The sequence below is a fragment of the Acinonyx jubatus genome, chromosome E4, assembly GCF_027475565.1.
Source record: "Acinonyx jubatus isolate Ajub_Pintada_27869175 chromosome E4, VMU_Ajub_asm_v1.0, whole genome shotgun sequence".
NCBI classification, from domain to species: domain Eukaryota; kingdom Metazoa; phylum Chordata; class Mammalia; order Carnivora; family Felidae; genus Acinonyx; species Acinonyx jubatus.
Window position 1 is genome coordinate 67417457 of NC_069395.1, and position 18176 is coordinate 67435632.

An 18176-nucleotide genomic window follows, 5' to 3' on the forward strand; every position below is an offset into this window, starting at 1 on the left:
GTAAATGAGTTCTAAGCATTCTCCTGCCTTTCTTGTCGTGTCTTCCCTCTTGCTGTGCTGTCTAGATGATGCGCGTACACCAACACTTCGTGCGCGTTACGTGCCGGCACTGAGTCCGTGCACGCGAGATCTGGCTTCATCCTCTGCCCACACCTCTTGCTTCCGTGTGAGGAAACTGAGGTGGAAGTTAAGTGCCCAGGCTCTCAGAGCTCGTAAGTGGCGGAGTTAGGCTCAGATCCAGGAAGAGTTTCACTCCAGACCCACTGCTCTCAATGCCCCCTGCCGGTTTGTGTGTTAATATTTGATTTCCGGATTGGTACGGCATCCACTGTGTCACAAGTTAGGAGAAGACTTGTTACCATTTTGCCTTCCGAATCTCTTTTTTTAATTTAATTATTTTTGAGAGAGAAAGAGCACAAGTCAGGGAGGGGCAGAGAGAGAGGGAGAGAGAATCCCAGGCAGGCTCTGCGCTGTCAGTGCAGTCTGACACGGGACTCGAACTCATAAACCGTGAGATCAGGACCTGAGCCAAAATCCAGAGTTGGATGCTTAACTGACGGGGCCACCCGGGTGCCTCTAGAAGGAAATATTTTAAAAAAAAAGAATCAGGGGTGCCTGACTGGCTCAGTCCGTAGCATGTGCAACTCTTGATCTCAGGGTTGTGAGTTCAAGCCCTGCGTTGGGCTTGGAGTTTATTACTTTAAAACAAAATCAAATTGGAGAACACACCTCGAGATTTGTGTACCTACTATGTGCTGTGAATGATGAAAGGTAAACAAGGCCTACCCTTTGCGATAAAGCAGGCGTTCTCATTTTGTACCATGTACTACTCTGGAGGGACCCCCCCCCCCATAACATTTTTAAATGCATAAACCAGAACATATAGGGAGCCCAAGTATGCTGAAATAGAGTTGTCAAGATAGTATAGAAACAGATACAGTATAATAACATGGTGCTTTTTTATTAATGCATTAAACAACAAGTTCTAGCAAGAGAGCTAACAAGTATCAGATTTGAAGTAGTGATGGGCATCAGTGTTTCAAGATACCTGCAACAAGTAATGTGCTGTGAAAATATTTGAGATTTCTGTTAACCGTCACCTTATCCTTCCTAATACTCAGTATGTGAATGTCCCTCGTGTATCACCTGATGCCGCCTTGTTAATTGCCTTCATTCAAGATAGAAGGAAATACTGAATTTTGGCCTGCGGTTAGTGAAAATAAAGATGTGCACTTGTCCCATTCAAGTTCAGAGACCCCCGTTTCTGTTCCTGAATGACTCCTTGCAGACCACAGGTGAAGGAAGTTTCATGCAATATGTACAAAGGGTCACAAGAGCACAGGCCTGCCGCTCAGGTGAGCGCACCTAGTCTGACCTTGATGTGCACAACATCAAGGGAGACAGGAAGGGGCATTTTGGGGCGAGAGGGACCTTACCTTGCCCTCCCCCACCTTCAAATAAGAGAATAGGGTGAGTCAGGCAAAGCGTGGGAAATCAGATTAGGAAAATAGCGTGGGGTCTAGTCTCGGCCTTTGAGTGCCATTCCAAGGAGTCGCATTTCAGCAGTTATTTGCAACATGTCTGGAAAGAAAGCATATCGGACTGTGCTTTATTATATTTTCTTTTGGCAACGACGTGTAGCAGCTCCCACCGTTCGGCACCTATTTTCTGAGCACGTGCTGTATGCGAGGCCTTCTTGCCAGCTCATGGTCATACAGTGTGATTGTTCTATACTGGGTGCTACAGGGCCTCAAAGAAGAATCCCCCTTGGAGCTGGAGAGCAAGGGCAGAGTAAGACAAGTAAGTCTTCGGAGAAGAAGGAGTAAACGGTTACTTAGACAGGCTAGTTACTACTGGCCCCCAGGTACAGGAGGACATGGCTGGCATCCGGGCAGTTCCGGGAAGAGGCTACACTGCGGACTAGGAGACGAGGCTCATGATGTACGGAGCAGCCAGTCGAGGAGGATCTTGTACACTTTGCTGGGGACTTCGGGCCTTCATGCTGGTATCACCCAGGGTGCTGTTGCCAGGACAGGAGTTCCACATGAAGGGCTTTTGTAGCCAGAGTAGCTTGGGACATGCAGAATTCATGCTTTTGTTCCAATTTGAAATGCAGTGGATTTTAGAGTTTAGCACGATGGTATTCTATGTCAAGTATTGTCTGAAAAACTTGTAAGAAAGTTGGTGATCTTCTTGAGTATGTGTGTGTGTGTTTTAATAGATAGAAAAAAGAATACGTAGGGACCTTTGAGGTTTGAGTTGGTGTGATTCCAGTGCCTAATTTCTTTTGACAGGTTTTCTTACCTTTGCCCCCCAAAAAACATTTTACTCATTTCCCCACCCAAAATCTAAAGCAGAGTTCAGTGGATTCCATGAACATGATATTTCCACTTGAAACAGGTTAGTATAGAGACGCTGTGCTCGTAATGACCTAGTATTAATATCCCCATTGATGTTTTGCGCTTTTTTTTTTTTTCAGGATTAATTAATGTGCATGAAACAATTCGTTTTTTAGTTACATACTTCTAAAGTAGTTTGTCATCAGTTTAGAAGTGAATCTTTGGGTAGATACGAAGGACCGCCATGAATGAGAGTTTCTTGCTGGAAGATCCTGAGCCGGTCCAAAAGCCTAGACTTCCCTGTTAAATTATGCCGGAGACTCTCTGTTTTTGTACGGATCCCCACGCCTGTTAGCCTTCTCCCAGAGAGGAATCACAGGCAGTTGTAGTGTTACCTAGTTAGTTTTGTCAGACAACGGCGGTTTGGACAAGGCGATTGAATAAATGCTAGACTTAGGGTCCAGTGAAGAAACAAAGTACATTAAACACATCCATTTGTCAGTTACATTTCTGGAAAAATCTCCCAACCTATTTTTATCGGAGTAGTTTATCAGACCCATCCCTAACTACTTTTGGGTCCTCGCCGTTGGAATCCTGCAGGCTTGATACTGGTCTCTATCTTTGACCAAACCTAAAACTGAACTCCTTGCTTCCTGCCCCCGTTTCCTGTTCCCACAACAAAAATGTACAGGTCGTCCCATTCTGTTGTGTGTGACCTCTTTCGGTCCAGACTTTTGTTTGGATGGCCTGTCTTAACTGTTAATGGCTGTGGTGTCAGCTCTTTATGAGTGTATGTTTCCTATGTCCGTTCGTTCAGATTCACCTTCCACGTCCTCCTCGAGCCAGATGTCACGTCCCATAGCCCCCGGTTTAAAACTTGTTGGCGGCTCTCCTCTCACCCTTAGCCCGAAGTGAAGGTGCCCACTCTTCAGCCCTGTCACTCGCCACCTCCCCTCTCACGGCGCAGTCCCTTCCACACGGCTCACGCTAGGGCCCGGGCAGGGGCAGGCCTTGCACATTCACAGACTTTGCGCCCTTCCCTGTACCGTGGGGACGAGGGGGGGTGGTAACCTTGGAGACTGATGAGGGTTACACGAGGCGCTGTTGCCAAACGGTGCTCGTCCTGCCCAGCCACAGCCAGAAGCTCAGAAGACCGTAGCCACTCTTTAGTTGTCACACAGAGAGGTGGCGGCTCCGCTCATGCGCGTGGACTCAGAGGAGACTTGTCCACGGTCATGACGGCGTTAGATATAGTAGCCAGAAACATGGAAACAGTCCCGTGTTGGTCAGCTGACAAGTGGGTACACGGGGTCTGACGTGTCCACAAATGGAGGATTTATCAGGGAGAAGGAACAGAATGCTGACCCCAGCTGCAACACAGATGGGCTCTGGAAACACCACGCAGACGCACAGAGTGAAAGAGGCCGATCGCAGAGGACGCCATATTGGATGGCTCCACTTGTACGAAACGTCCAGAATAGGCAGATCCAGAGAGACAGGAGTGGCTGCCAGGGGAGGCGGGTGGGGGCAGTAACGGCCAATGAGTACGGGGCTTCTTTGTGAGGCCACAGAATGTTCTAGATTCACTAGGTCATATACTTTGAGAGAGAGGGTGGTACCTAAGTTGTGTCTCAAGAAAACAGTTTTCAAAAATGAAAACGTAGCTGTGACTACGCCTGCTTTCGGTGTCCCTGAGAGCATCACCAGGTAACGGCCTGTGTCCTTATGTTGGCCTCTGGCACACGGGGCCTGGTGCGTGGTGGATGCTTACTGGATGTTGCCGTGTGGACGTGTCTTTATGAAGCAAGCTGTTTGGGGTTCACCTGGGAGATTGGTGAAATCTGTGAAAACTTCCTCAGAGTGAATTACGTTCTCAGAGTATACCCTCGCAGCTCATTGAAGTAGGACATGGACTCTGGGGACTCTAACCAAGTGGCCTCTTTCCCCCTTAGGACACACACCTGCTAAAACTGCTTAAGACGTTAGAAGGACACGCGTACGGCGTGTCTTACATTGCGTGGAGTCCGGATGACAACTATCTTGTTGCGTGTGGCCCAGACGACTGCTCTGAACTCTGGCTCTGGAACGTACAGGTGAGCGCGTTCCGTCCCTGCTTCGGCCCTTAAGGAAAGCTGTTCCGCACATCCACACACTCGAAACTTGACTCTCCCATAGAGCAGAGCCATTCGGCCCCCTTGGCAAAGAGAATCCGTCGGATGGAGCCCAGGTGTCCGAATGTATAAAGCTAAATATCATGCTGAGCATGATAGAGTTTTGAAAAGAAAGAGGAATGAGTATTTTCAGGAATGGTGGACTTGACGCTGTTGACTGTGGGACTCTCCCCACCCACCCCACCCCCACCCTCCCCAGAGGATGCCCTGTGGTTTCATAGTTTGATGTACGCAGAACTGCCATGTGACAGCCTCCCTGCGGGGTCAGACTTCTCACCTGGCGGCCACACCATTGTCCCCTGGCCTGTGTTTGGTGTTCTCATCTAATCTGGGAAACAAAGGAAGTTTCAGCTCTTAGTAGTAAGTGCTCTGTTACTGTCTCTAAATGAAAACTTGGCCTTTATCTAGGGTCCCATTTTTTAAAAATTAGCATTAAGTTCCCGCCATTAATTTTGTACTATGTTTGGGAAACCTTATAGTTACAATTTGAGGGTTGTTTTGGTTTTTTTAACTTCCTTCTGCAAGATGGCTGGTTCGATGCTGTTCTTTTCTCTTTTCTGACGCGAGGCCAGAACGTGGTCCGGGCTGTGGTTTGAATGTAAAAATGCAAGCTGATGAGCTAGGCCTGGGAGTCCGGGGGCCTAGAAGTGAGTTGGTTTTTACTGAGAGAGTGGAGCTCAAACTCTGCAGAGGTGTGCACAGGGGGTACCCCTGAAGGTGACCCTCTCGCTCTGCTGCTGCCCCAGGCGGTTCTGTCACTGCTCACTTGCTGTTCGTGTGTGAGACCCGCTTTCTTAAGGAAAACGTTCAAAAGTGGAGGAATACAGCGGTGACCTGGGCCCAGCACCCTGGATTCGGCAGTTAACATTCCGTACATTCTGTGTGGACACGTGTGTGCTCACGCATGAGGACGTGCATACACACTCACATAGACCTCCACAGCCAAAACGTTTGGAAGGAAATAACACGTAGGATGTTTTATCCCAAATATTTAAGCACGTACCTGCTACAAAATAACGTTCTCCCATATAACACGCGCTCCCGTCTTAACCTGACATTAGCTATAATTAATCCTCTAATATCTAACATTCGTTTCATGATCAGACACGCCCAGTGCCCTGCTAGTGTCTTCGTGCCATTTTTATCAAACCAGTGTACGCGCAGCGTGTGTTCGGGATCCGGTTCAGGGAGCGGCAAGGCACAGGAGAGTCCGTGGCTTTCTCAGCAAAACAGGCCTGAAGTGAATCTCCCCTAAAAGACCAAAGGGGTTTTTTCTGTCAAAGCTGTTTTCCCCATTCAAAGGAAGACGTGTCGTCATAACTCTACAGTGGTAGACTCAGGATTTATGGTGGCCACAGTCTTCCTGTGGGTCAGTTTTGAGTTTCTAGACAGTTACACGATGTTCTAGCTCGCCTGTTTGCTTGTGTGTTACTCAATGGGCCTGTTACGTAGTCCATTTTCACCTTATTCCTTTATATTTTTAGGTTGTTTCGTAATTACATACTCATATACGTGCTGTCCTGAGCCTAACAGAAGAAAAGACCATTTCTGCCTACAGAAATGTGTACTAACGTGTTTGTGACAGGAAGTGTGGAGGATTTAGCTGTTGCGTGTGTACTTGTGGTTCTAAACTGTTTCTCTCTAGCAACCCAAAAAGATAAGTAGGTGAGAGCAATTAACAATACGGGGGAAGGTTTTAACGTTGCTGGACCAGGGAAAATCAGGGAGACTTCTGGTTTTCTAGTTTAGCATCCTCTTTGCTTTTATTACTTGGCCCCGTTTCCTGATCCTACACTTTGTTTTCACTGTTTTCTTTTTACTTTTGATTACCCATTTCTCACAGGAAAATTATGCCCATGTACTTTTTATTACATCAAGGGCAGCTAATCTCTCTCAGAGCCTTTCTAATCCATGAACAAAATGGAATCGAGACTAGATTAAATGGTATGTGTCTACCTTCTAAGTTGAATAACCTAAAAAAAATAAGAGGAGGGTGTTTCAGTTTTGTAACCACTAAACAGTCTTTCGTAGTTGGGAATACTTTAAAGTGGCTACGCCAAACAGTACAAAAGTTCTTCTTTTCTGAGACTTTTAGTTGAGATAAAATTAGATATCGGAGTGCCCGCGTGGCTCAGTCAGTTAAGCATTTGACTCTTGATTTTGGCTCAGGTCATGATCTCACGGTTTGTGGGTTTGAGCCCCGTGTCGGGCTCTGCGCTGACAGCGTAGAGCCTGCTTGGGATTCACGCACACATGCTCTCTCTCTCTAAATAAATAAACTTAAAAAAATTAGATATCAGAGAAATAATTTTCCTTTCTCTCTTCCCATCTTCCCTACTACATTTTGAGCATCTTGAGTATAAAATTTGACATAATTTAGAACACCCCTGCCCTAGTTCAAGGGCACAGTTTTTCAATCTATTAATCATGTTCTTGAGGAATTGCTAATGGCATTAACTGCAATTTTAGAATAAATCTGTAAAGGACTATGGGGTGAGGAGAAGTGGGAACTCAGAAGGAACAGGCCTGCAGGCTGAGCTTTTCACCACATTCTTAATTTCTCTTTGAGGCTGCGGTGTTTTTGTTTGTTCGTTTGCTTTTTATGAGGCTGGTGAAAATAGTTCATTTCTCCAGTTAGGAGGACTAAACTAACCAGATAGCCCAGTCACTGTTGGCTTTTCTTTATACATTCCCTTTAGAAGAATATCTGAAGGTCTTATCCACAGTTTTATTCCTCTGTAGACGGGAGAGCTAAGGACAAAAATGAGCCAGTCTCACGAGGACAGTTTAACAAGTGTGGCTTGGAATCCAGACGGGAAACGCTTTGTGACCGGAGGCCAGCGCGGCCAGTTCTATCAGTGTGTGAGTATGTCGTGCGCCTCTCCACGCCTCTGCTCTTCGTTGTGTTTAAATAGTTCGTTTGCCAGGGCACCTGGGGGGCCCAGTTGGGTAAGCGTCCGACTTCGGCTCAGGTCGTGATCTCACAGTTCGTGGGTTCGAGCCCCACGTCAGGCTCTGTGCGGACAGCTCGGAGCCTGGAGCCTGCCTCGGATTCTGTGTCTCCTTCTCTCTCTGCCCCTCCTATACTCATGCTCTGTCTGTCTCTCTCTCTCTCTCTCTCTCTCTCTCTCAAAAATGAATAAACGTTAAAAAAAAAAAGTTTAAAATAGTCGCTTGCCTTGGTATCTCGTATAAGATACGTCCCACGAAGACCTGCTTTGCGCTCGTTCTGAATGAGCAGAGTGTGCAGAACTGTCTGCTCTCCTTTTTATACAAACTATGGACTTTGAGTTTAGTAAGACGTAAAAAATTATTCTACTGAGCATTTTGTTCTCATAAACAAGTTTCTAATGTATAGGATTGAAAAATATTTTACTATTCTTTTGAGGTTTTTGGTTTTTTGTATCAGAAATATGCGGAGTTTCATGAGCAGGTGGTCTTAAGTATTTGAGGACTAAAAGTGGTGAGGAGAGCTACCAGAGAGCCTTCCAGTCGTTATTTGAAATGTCTTTTGATTAGCATCTGCCCTGCTGATCTTGGATTGGCTGTCTGACGAGCAGAAGTACTAGGTGACAATCCTGTGACGAGTCCTGTCACGAGGCCAGCTCTGCCAGGGGTGTGATGTCATCAGGCCCTGTCTTCTCGAGGCTCAGTGCCAGGGGCACTTCAAGACATGTTTTGAAGACCAGAATTAAACAAGATCCTGAATCCCGTAAATCGCTAAATGTCGCTGGAGATGCGTATCGTGAAGACTTACGTGGTCGTTACAGACTGGGGGGCCTTCCGTTAAGCTGGCCGTGGGACAAGCCCCCAGTGCTTTTTTTGTTCCCAGTTGTCTCAGCACAGTATATTGATCTACGTGTGATCCTCCCATTTTTTAAGTGGAGTTTCTGTTCGTGGGCTAATGCACTGTCCTACTTTTATTTCTTACTCCCTCCGTTTTGCTTTAACGGAGGGATAACTGACACGTAACATTATGTTAGTTTCAGGGGTACAGCATAATGACTTGATGTTCGTGTGCGTTGAAAATTACGACCACGGTAATTGTCCACTATCATCCAAAGTTGTCGTGAGGACTGTTAAGATATACCCTCTTAGCAACTCTCAATCTGCAAGTTAGTCACCACGCTGTACATGGCAGCATTTAAGCCGTTTGTTCTTAAGTCCCTGGCTGCAAGATGACCACGACGTCTCTGCCGACCCCGCCGTCCCCTACGGTATTGACCCCTTCGGGACGAGGACTTGGCAGCCCGGCCCCCTGGGGAACGGGAACAGGGTGCCTCTCCGACCTTGGAACATTCAACAAGATGATAATCCTGGGAGCTCTGATCTGTAGAACACATTACACATTGGAGCACGTTACAAGTTTTTAAAGTGTTGTAGCACGTTCTGGCTTCCGTAAAGCTGCAGTTACCGTGTCAGCAACCTTTTCCAGATCACAGCTTCTGAGTGGTTAGGATAAACCTCAGTATAATGCATCTTAAAGGAGCATTTGAATTCTTTTCCAATAGTAGCGAGGCCCTTACTTGGAATTTAGGGATTCTTTCTATTTATTGTATTTGCCTGTGCCTGGCTGGTTATTGAAGGAAAGATGGATTTTACAGAGGTTCTCTCCCCCTCCCAACAGTTTTATTGTTGTAATGAAATTTGCCCTGTATTCAAATTTTTGTGATTAAAACCAGTCGTGGAACAATTACGTTGAGATCAGGAAAAAACAAACGTTGCTGCAGAAAGACACTGCCAAGAGATTCTTTGTTTGCTTTCCACGTGCTGGTCAGCTTTAGGGCTAAATGGTGCTTTTCTCCTCAGGATTTAGATGGTAATCTCCTTGACTCCTGGGAAGGGGTCAGAGTGCAATGCCTCTGGTGCTTGAGCGACGGCAAGACGGTTCTGGCATCAGATACACACCAGCGAATCCGGGGGTACAACTTCGAGGACCTTACAGATAGGAACATGTAACTATTTTTTGTATCTGTTAAATATTCGTTGATTTATGTTAAAACGTGTGGTGGAACCTGCTATTGTAGAAGAAGAGTTTTTCTGTTGTGGATTTGGTTTGCCTGTTTGGATTGGCGGGTCTGGTGGTGCCGAGTAACCAGAAACTCAGATTTTCTTCCTTGATTAAAATAGTGCGTAGCGGTGACTGCAGACAGAGCTGTGGTCTTTGAGCTAGTAGAACAGGTTACATTTTGATAATTTGAATGTCTTGATTTTCAGTATGTTGCTTCTGACAGATTATTTTCTGGTTACAGAGTACAAGAAGATCACCCCATTATGTCTTTTACTATTTCCAAGAATGGCCGGTTAGCTTTGTTAAATGTAGCAACTCAGGTAAGCTTCTCGTTCTCTCAAAGTGTTAGTGTAGTTCAGATTTTAATTGCGATTTTTGGGGTGTGTGTGTGCGTGTGTATATAAACGAATATTTCTACAAATACTTTTTCTTCAAGACTGCTGTTTTTACAGGTTCTTAAATTTTACCACCTATGTTTGACCCTTAAAGGTGTAGAGTCAACCATAAATTTATCAGAACGTTGGCATTTTGCGTAACGAGACACTAAAACTGTTCCATCAAGCAAAGGGAAATTCACAGATGACTTTTTAAAATTCTTTTGAATTGAGGGAGAATAAATATGTCCATTTTCTTTTGCCTACAGGGAGTTCATTTATGGGACTTGCAAGACAGAGTTTTAGTAAGAAAGTATCAAGGTGTCACGCAAGGGTTTTATACGATTCATTCATGTTTTGGAGGCCACAACGAGGACTTCATCGCTAGTGGCAGTGAAGGTAAGTCGTGTGCACTGTTGGAGCGTGTGTGCGGAGGGGTGGGAGCTCTGTGACCGTCTCCGTGTGTGAAGGTGGCCATGTTGCCGGGCAGACTCAGGGTGTTGACACGGGTACAAATTGTAAGAGAGCACCGGTCACGCTTGGTGCGTGCGTCACATCAAGGTTTACTTAAATCCAAACTCTTTCAAATGCCGGCCTGCTCTTTTCATGAGGCTGGTGGCATTCAGAGGTTAGTAGGATCTAAAAAGTCAGGTTGATTATGATGATTTAGCTGAACTTAGACAAAATTGACGATCGCTAGATCTTTAGTGGTTTTGTGATGGCCAAAGAGAATAATAGAGTTTGATAATTCTTACAGTCTCAGAAAAGCTGAAGTTCTAGAAGAGTCTCTACTGCCTTTCAGAGTAAATGTGCTCTCCAGTTGGCTCACATCAGTGTTTCAGGCAGGCTTGTTCCCAAAGTAGTCCGGTTTAAGAGAGAAATTGTTTAAAATATGCAACATAGGTAGGTGAGTAAGTACTGAGAGTTAGTGTACCTTTTAAGGTGAAAGAAATACAAGTCATGGGAAATTACTGAAAATTTTCATTGGCCACGTTGAGTACCCACTCTACTGTTCTGAGTACTAGGGCAGCAAGTTATTTAAGTCACTTTTAAAAATACTGAATCTAGTTTTACAGCCTAGACCAAGGTACTGGATTATGTTGCTAATGTTCCATGTTTGCTACCCAGGTACTGTCTTGTCAGTACACAGAGGATCACAGAGTAACACAGGAGTTTTTCCTCTGAGTATGAGATGTACTTAAGAACTAGAACAGGGCCGCCCCAGGTGGCTCTGTCGGCCAGGCGTCGGACTCTTGATTTCCGCTCAGGTCATGTTCTCACGGTTCATGAGTTCGAGCCGCGCATTGGGCTCTGCACTGACAGCGTGGAGCCTGCTTGGGATTCTCTCTCCCTCTCTCTCTACCCTTCCCCCACTTTCACTCACTCTCTCAAAAGTAAACTTTAAAAAAAAAAAAAGAATCAGGACAAAGACCTTTAGGGATTCATATGAAGCATACGAATTTATCTGTTGTTTCTTCCACTAAAAAAAAAAAAAAAAAATCAAATAAGATTGAGAAGAGTGGTTTGTAGGTGACACTTTTGAAAAGTTATGTCTTTGCAGTTAGAAATCCTTTTTTTTTTCCTGGTAGTTCAATCATTTATTTTCACCCGGATTCCGCCTTGGCTCCTACTTTGACACGGTCCACGCTTGGGAAGCCTTCTGCCTGCCTGTCCACTTCCCCCCCGGGTCTCTCGCAGCCCTGCTCCCCCTCTTCAGCCTCACGGCCCTTCCGAATGGCACACGTGCCCTAGAAATGCCCGGAGAGCCATCTGGCCGCCTCTGTCGCCAGTGACACAGTCCAACATTCTAGGCCCCGAACAGACTTTGAACTAACGATGAATACCGTGAGCACAGCACAGTATGTTCTCTGCGGGGCTACAAGTGACACATACCTGGAATAGCGAGACGCGCGTTCTCAAGTCCGGGTGGTAGAGCGGTTCTGAAAACGTCCTGAGCACCAAGCGGATGTAGTGAATGTCTCCTGTCCCGAGACGGTCACATTAATCCACCTGTCATTCGTTTGCAAGGAAAATATTTCAAGAACCTTCCAAATCCCCAAACACGTGAACAGCAGTATAAAATAGAGCAATGAGGAAACCTTTTCCCAGAAGAGTTCTGCTGTTACTCAAGCGTATTCATTGTGCTGGTGATATAAAAAAAACTTGCTTTATTTTTTTGCCCTTGTGTGAGCTGTGGGTGCCCTGGACGGTGGCAGCCGGCAGGGCTCGGTCAGCAAGCCGGTGGCTCTGACCCTGAGCCCTGCCTCAGCCGCACACTCCGTGGGTGTGTGCTCACAAAGTGCTCCCCACAGTAGGCAGGCACCTTCACGCTCTTCAGACCTGTGGTGTCCTTCTTTGGAGCTCCTCCAGTTCGGGGGGAAGCGTGGCTAATCTGCCGGTCTTTCTCCGTGTTTTTTCTTCTGCAAGGAGAAATGATCGAGCAGCATATGCCTTCTAGGCGAGCTCCGCTAGTTCTCCTGCGGGGGTCTCCGCTTTTGCTTCACACACGCACGCAGGATGCTCAGAGGCAGCCCCAGCCTCACATTGTCACGTTAGACGTTCTGAAGCCAGGACGTCGTCCTTTCCCACAAAGGACTGACCGCCCCCCCACCAGGAGCTCCCACGCTGGCCACTAGTGGCACGTCTTGAGGTTGAATGCTTTTCTAACTCAGCCAGGATTCTGCCCTCTGTTTAAGGACCATCACTTCATGGTAACACGTGGTGTCTCCTCTGTGCCAGGCTCTTTTCAAAACTCTGTTCCTTACACAAACTCATTTTACCCTCGTGCATGATGAGGTAAGTCCAGTCCCTCCTTTACGGCTGCAGTGTCGCCAGGAGCGGGTTATGTGTCCACAGCAACGGGGCTGGTCGGTGGTGGAGGGTGGCCAGGCATTGAGTAGCCACGGCTCCAGAGCCTCCGCTGTCCCCGAGCCTGGAAAGGGCGTGGGCAGCACCGTGTAGGCCCAGGACACGGTGTCCGGGACCTAGTGTGCGCTACACACCCCGCGAGGGGTCTGCTGTCACCTGTGTCATTGCTGTTGCTGAATTTGGACACATAGCTTTTCTGTCACGTCCAGTTTCCCTAGCATTTATTGTCTCTGTCCTAGGTTTGTTCACGTCAGAAGATCTAGACTGTTGCTCAGGTCTTACAGAACATTGCAGATTCTGTGATGACTTGAGGGATAATCAATCACCTTTAACAGGGAAATGTGTATTTTGTTAAAATGGCTTTTTTCGGAAGGTAATTTATTGAACTGCTCGTGGCACATCTTGATAATCACATCACATGTTCTGTGTGTAACGAATAAAAAATTGAAGGTCAGTAGGACAACTCCCTAACTTTTCTTTGAATTGCCGTTTGTTCAGATCACAAGGTTTACATCTGGCACAAACGTAGTGAACTGCCCATCGCAGAGCTGACAGGGCACACGCGCACAGTCAACTGCGTGAGCTGGAACCCACAGATCCCATCCCTGATGGCCAGCGCCTCCGATGACGGCACTGTTAGAATATGGGGACCAGCACCTTTTATAGACCACCAGAATATTGAAGGTAACCCCACTGCACGGCAGCCAGGCTCCCTCCCGGTGGAACAGGGCCCCACTCGTTGTAAAGTTTCAGGACTTTTAAGTGTGGGACAGAATTTATGTTCTCCCTCATTTAGAGGCTGTATACGCTCTCCCTTCACAGGAGTGTAAGCAATGTGAGAGGCGGGGGGGTGGGGTGGGGGGTGTGCACGTGTGTGCATGTGTGTGCGTGGTGACAGTGGGGAGAATAAACTGGAATGTGCCACCTCCTTCATATCCTCTGGCTGTGGTCAGTTCAACAGCGTATGGAAAATCATCTTGCTTCATGATGCAGGAAGCATTTTATATTTTTATACCCACAAGAACTAGCCATTATCCAAAATGTGAACCACTTTAGAACAATCTTGATTATGGGTTTTACTCTTAAAAATAAACCTGTATGGCACCATGTGGCACCCCAGCCCCTGTGCAGAGGAGAGGGAAGGAAATTGAACTTCCCCCGTACCTTGGGGCCAGGCAGCATGCCGGCCTGGTCGTTCGTGTGCGGTCTTGCACAAATCCTCCTGGCCCTCCGAGAGACGTGTTTACCCTCAGTTCTGGAGGGTTCCAGACGGAGTTGGGCCAGGCCTCACTCGAGCGCTGCTGGCCTTCGAGTCCCGAATCCAAGAGGGTTTTCTCACGACCTTGGAATGCTTGGTAACGAAGCAGGCCCAGAGCGAGGAAGTGAACAGTGAAGGACAAGGCTCCGTTGAGCAAGACATTGTGGCTGGAGGGAAGACGTGATGAGAAGGTTTATGGAAAGGACTTAACTCCGCTTTCACACAGAGCAGGTGAAGTGTTTTGTTTGCTTAGAAGGAAGTCCCTGACCTAGAAAACCGAGAGGAGATTTGCGTTCATTTTGTCCCACATAAATGAGCCAGAAAGGCAACCAGCTGCTGTCAGATGAGAGCGGGAGCCTGAAGGACGACAGGGGTGAAGTTTGTGAACCACTGCTCGGTGGTTCAGGGCCCGAAGGGCCATTGGCCTGTGCGTCACCGCATGGCAGACCCGCTTCCTCAGGGAAAGCCATGAGGACTCAGCCTCCGCTCCATTCGTTGTCCTGTTTCAGTTTCTGGGCCGGGGTTCTACGTTGCATACGTCCATCACTGGTCGTACGTGCGTTTCTAACCTTATCAGTCATTTGGAAGTTGTCTCTTCAAATAAGATTTGAAGGCGAAGAAGAATCTTCGGTCTGTGGTAACAGATTGACCTTCTAAGTGGATTTATTTTAGACACACCCTTGAGCTTCTCTCTATGGCAGTGAAGAGCCGCTGTGCTGGTCGCGGGGGAGGGGGGGGGGTTGCTTAGTTGATGCGGATGCACCGGATGTGGTGCGGCTCTGAGCTCTGGTCCGGGTCAACAACTCTGCCTTGGGTTTTGGCAACGTCAATAGAGCCAGAGACAGATAGCCCTAAAACAGGAAAAATGCTTCTGTCTAACCAGATATGTGGCTGTTATGCCTTCTATGTAGCACTCTTCTGGTTCTTTATCCCCCACTCGAAGAAACTTTTTTTTTTTAAATGAACACCTGTTTGGAATAGAAATTTTGAAAAGTATAGGTGAGGCTGAAGAAGACAACCTCCAAAAACCATGACACCCTAAGTAAGATCCTTTTATGATAACGGTAGAGTTCACAGGCGGTGACGCTGCTACAGCCTGGATGGCACGAAAGACCGCTGAGTGTGATTCCGTTTGTATGAAACGTCCTGAGCAGGCATACCCCCAGACACTGAAAGTAGACGGGCTGGGGGCCGGTGTTTGCGGACGAGTGCCAACAGGTGACGAAAACATTCCGCAGTTGATGGAGGTGATGGTTGTACGGTCCTGTGGACGTACCGGTAGTAACTGTTGAGTTGTGCGCTCTAAGTGGGTGTGTTGTGTGTGGCTGACCCACAGCCAGAGAGGGGAGGCTGATGACTGCAGACCTTGAGACGGGCGAAGCAAGGCCATGGTCGCAGGGCCGTGAGAGTCTAGTGTGATCGTTCACTTGGGGAACAGAGTAATGAATGTAGACTGTCCTAAGTTAAGACATGGTACAAACACTTGGTTTTAATGATTATGGTGGAAATGTCAAGCGTGTGCCTCGGCGTGATTATTTTTCAGTGGGAGTACGGGTTGTAATGTCACGATGCTGATATTAAAACTTACTAACTGGTAACTTTTTTCTTCCCCTCCCCTCTCCCCTCCCCTCTCCCCTCCCCCTCCCCCCCCACCTCCTCCCCGCCCTCCAAACACATTTCGTCTTGTCTTCATTCAGAGGAATGCAGTAGCATGGATAGTTGATGGCGAGTGTGGAGCAGACGGCTTCTGTTTAACTTAAAATTAGTCGTATTTTAATGGCTTGGGATTTGGTGCAAACAAACATGATTGATAGCTGGACAGACATGCTCGTCATGAAAAAAAGAACCATTTCTGAAGCCCGATTGGGGCCAAACATTTACACCTTGCTTCATAGTAACCAGTTGAGATGAAGCACGTCGTTAGAACGTTGTTGGACGCCATGTTGAATCGCCCCCATCGGTTGTGAAGGACTGTGCTACATTCAGGCTTACCCACCGAACTCCGTATATATATTGTTTTCCCTCCTGCCTTTTGTCTGGTGGGACACCATTCTTGTTGCTCTTCTGTGTAATGAAGTTTAAATGCTTGTTTGGAAAACTTTATTTAACAGTTTAGAAGGCTTGATAGAAGGAGTGCATTAGTCTGAAGAGTACACATTGGATAGGAAAGAATTTCCTTCTTTTGTTTCTCCAAATCTTTCCGCCTTATTTAGCTTGAGATCTTTGCAGCTTGGTTCATGGATTCTAGCCTTTGCCCGTTGCGCAGTAGATACTGATCCAGATGACAAACCAGTGAACTATGTCAAAAGCACTCTCAATATTACATTTGACAAAAAGTTTTGTACTTTTCACATAGCTTGTTGCCCCGTAAAAGGGTTAACAGCACAATTTTTTTAAAATAAATTAAGAAGTATTTATAGGATTAAAGTGACTTCATTTGTATACATTTGGAATCTAAACCAGCTTAAAAAAAAAGTTTCCTCTATGACTTAAGATACGCAGTAAAACTGACGCTCTTCCGGAATCCCACATGAGACTTGGTCAGAAACAGAGCTTGGAAGGACATTACACAGGAAATCCAGAGTAACTCCTTGGAGGTTTCCCCCCTTTTGTTTTTTTTTTTTTTTCCCCCCGAAGGAACATCAGTACCTGATGTCGAAGAAATTCAAGATTCCAAAAGAGAATTTTAAGCCTATACCAACAGGAGAGCTCGGTAGTGAGTCAGTGTAGGCTTTCCGCAAAGCACGTTCCGAGCTGTTCCCGGCTTGGAGGTCTGCTCTGGTGGGGTCTGGCACGAGTGGAAAGCAGGTGTGACCACCGGGGAAGTTCATAGCATGACCCAGCGTGTTAGAAGACTCCACAGGGCACAGACCGAAACTGGGTTTTCACACCTCATAGTCCTGTGTCTGAACTGCCCGTAACGTTTTGACCTGTCGAGGGATGTACACGTACAGAACGCTCCTTCTCAGTTTTTCAGATCTTGCCAGACTGAACCTCATTCCAAACTGGTGCTGTGGGTAGTCTTTGCCTCCCCCTCCCCTGGTAGTTCAAGGAAAGGTGTCCTCCGTGGGAAAGCACTTTTAATCTTGAGAAGTTCACATCTGAAAGAAGCCAAAAGCCTCCCGTTCACATTGTGCTTTTAAACCCCATAACAGCTGGACGCGGCGTACTTCGTCTCCTTTGGAACCACCTCCCCTTTCTGGCAGAGGGTCCGAGGGGACCGCGGCTGTTACGGTGGGGAGAGGAGTGGAGGTGCCCCCGAGATGAGGTTCTGGCGAGGAAAAGGGCCTGTGCCAAGTCCCCTCTGGGGCCCGGGACCCTCAGAGCAGAGCGAGAGGGGCTTGGGTGTCAGGGACTCTCCTGTGGGGGCGGGGACGTCAGGGAGGGGAGACGAGAGAAAAACACAATTGGCCTTAAAATAGCACAGATTCTCCCAAAAGCTCATAGTAAGAGGAAGCGACAGACCGTGTCAGCAGATGATTTTATCAAATTGGTATGTAAAAGATTTCTTTAAGCTCCATTTTGCAGAGACCCCCACTTAGAGAATCAAGAATTCCTGTTTTGATACTTCTAAGTTACAATAACGATCTGTTACAGTTTATCTGGTACTTCATTTTTCTTAACTAAAATCACTTCTTACTTTAAGCTTGAATAAAAGTCTTCATTGGTAACTGTATATAATTCAGTGGCAACTTCTCTTTCCCGCAGTACAGTTAAGTCCAGGCACGTTTTCCGCCCCGAAGCCGTTAGGCAATGCACCCCGTCTCCACAGTAGCATCTCTGACGAACGGTGGGCCCAGAAACGCCACGGCTGCTGACAGGTTAGGTCCAGCGCGCTCCCTGAGGTCCGCGCCCGTCCGTGGGCTTCGGCCTCCGCTCCTCCCACTGCACCCGGCTGCCCCCACGCAGGAGCCCAGTGCTCCGCGGGTAGTTGAGGACCTCTAAAAAAGCGGAATAAAAGGGAGACACGCTGGCCAGGGAACAGAACTCCACTAAGGCGGAGTGACGATGATGCCGAGGTCTCCGGGGCGTTCCCGGGGCCGTGACCCCGCGGCGTCCCGCACACGCGGGTGCCTCGCCGTGCCCGCTCCTGCACCTGCCGCGCGGGGGCCTGTAGGGCAGGCCGGGGGTGGCCCGTAGCTCTGAAGTGACCAG

The 18176-nt window shown here is 47.4% G+C and overlaps 1 protein-coding gene across 2 annotated transcripts in view; it reads left to right on the plus strand.

The window, feature by feature from the left end:
• Positions 1 to 17702, plus strand: part of WDR26 (WD repeat domain 26) — a 37229-nt gene extending 19527 nt beyond the window's left edge. For both annotated transcript variants that reach the window (XM_027046357.2, XM_027046356.2), the window contains exons 8-14: positions 4292 to 4432; positions 7253 to 7372; positions 9320 to 9465; positions 9763 to 9841; positions 10165 to 10294; positions 13262 to 13447; positions 15719 to 17702. In XM_027046357.2, coding sequence (XP_026902158.1) covers positions 4292 to 4432; positions 7253 to 7372; positions 9320 to 9465; positions 9763 to 9841; positions 10165 to 10294; positions 13262 to 13447; positions 15719 to 15744 — 828 coding nt within the window. In that variant the 3' untranslated portion in view covers positions 15745 to 17702. The remainder of the gene's footprint in view (positions 1 to 4291; positions 4433 to 7252; positions 7373 to 9319; positions 9466 to 9762; positions 9842 to 10164; positions 10295 to 13261; positions 13448 to 15718) is intronic.
• Positions 17703 to 18176: the final 474 nt, after the last annotated feature.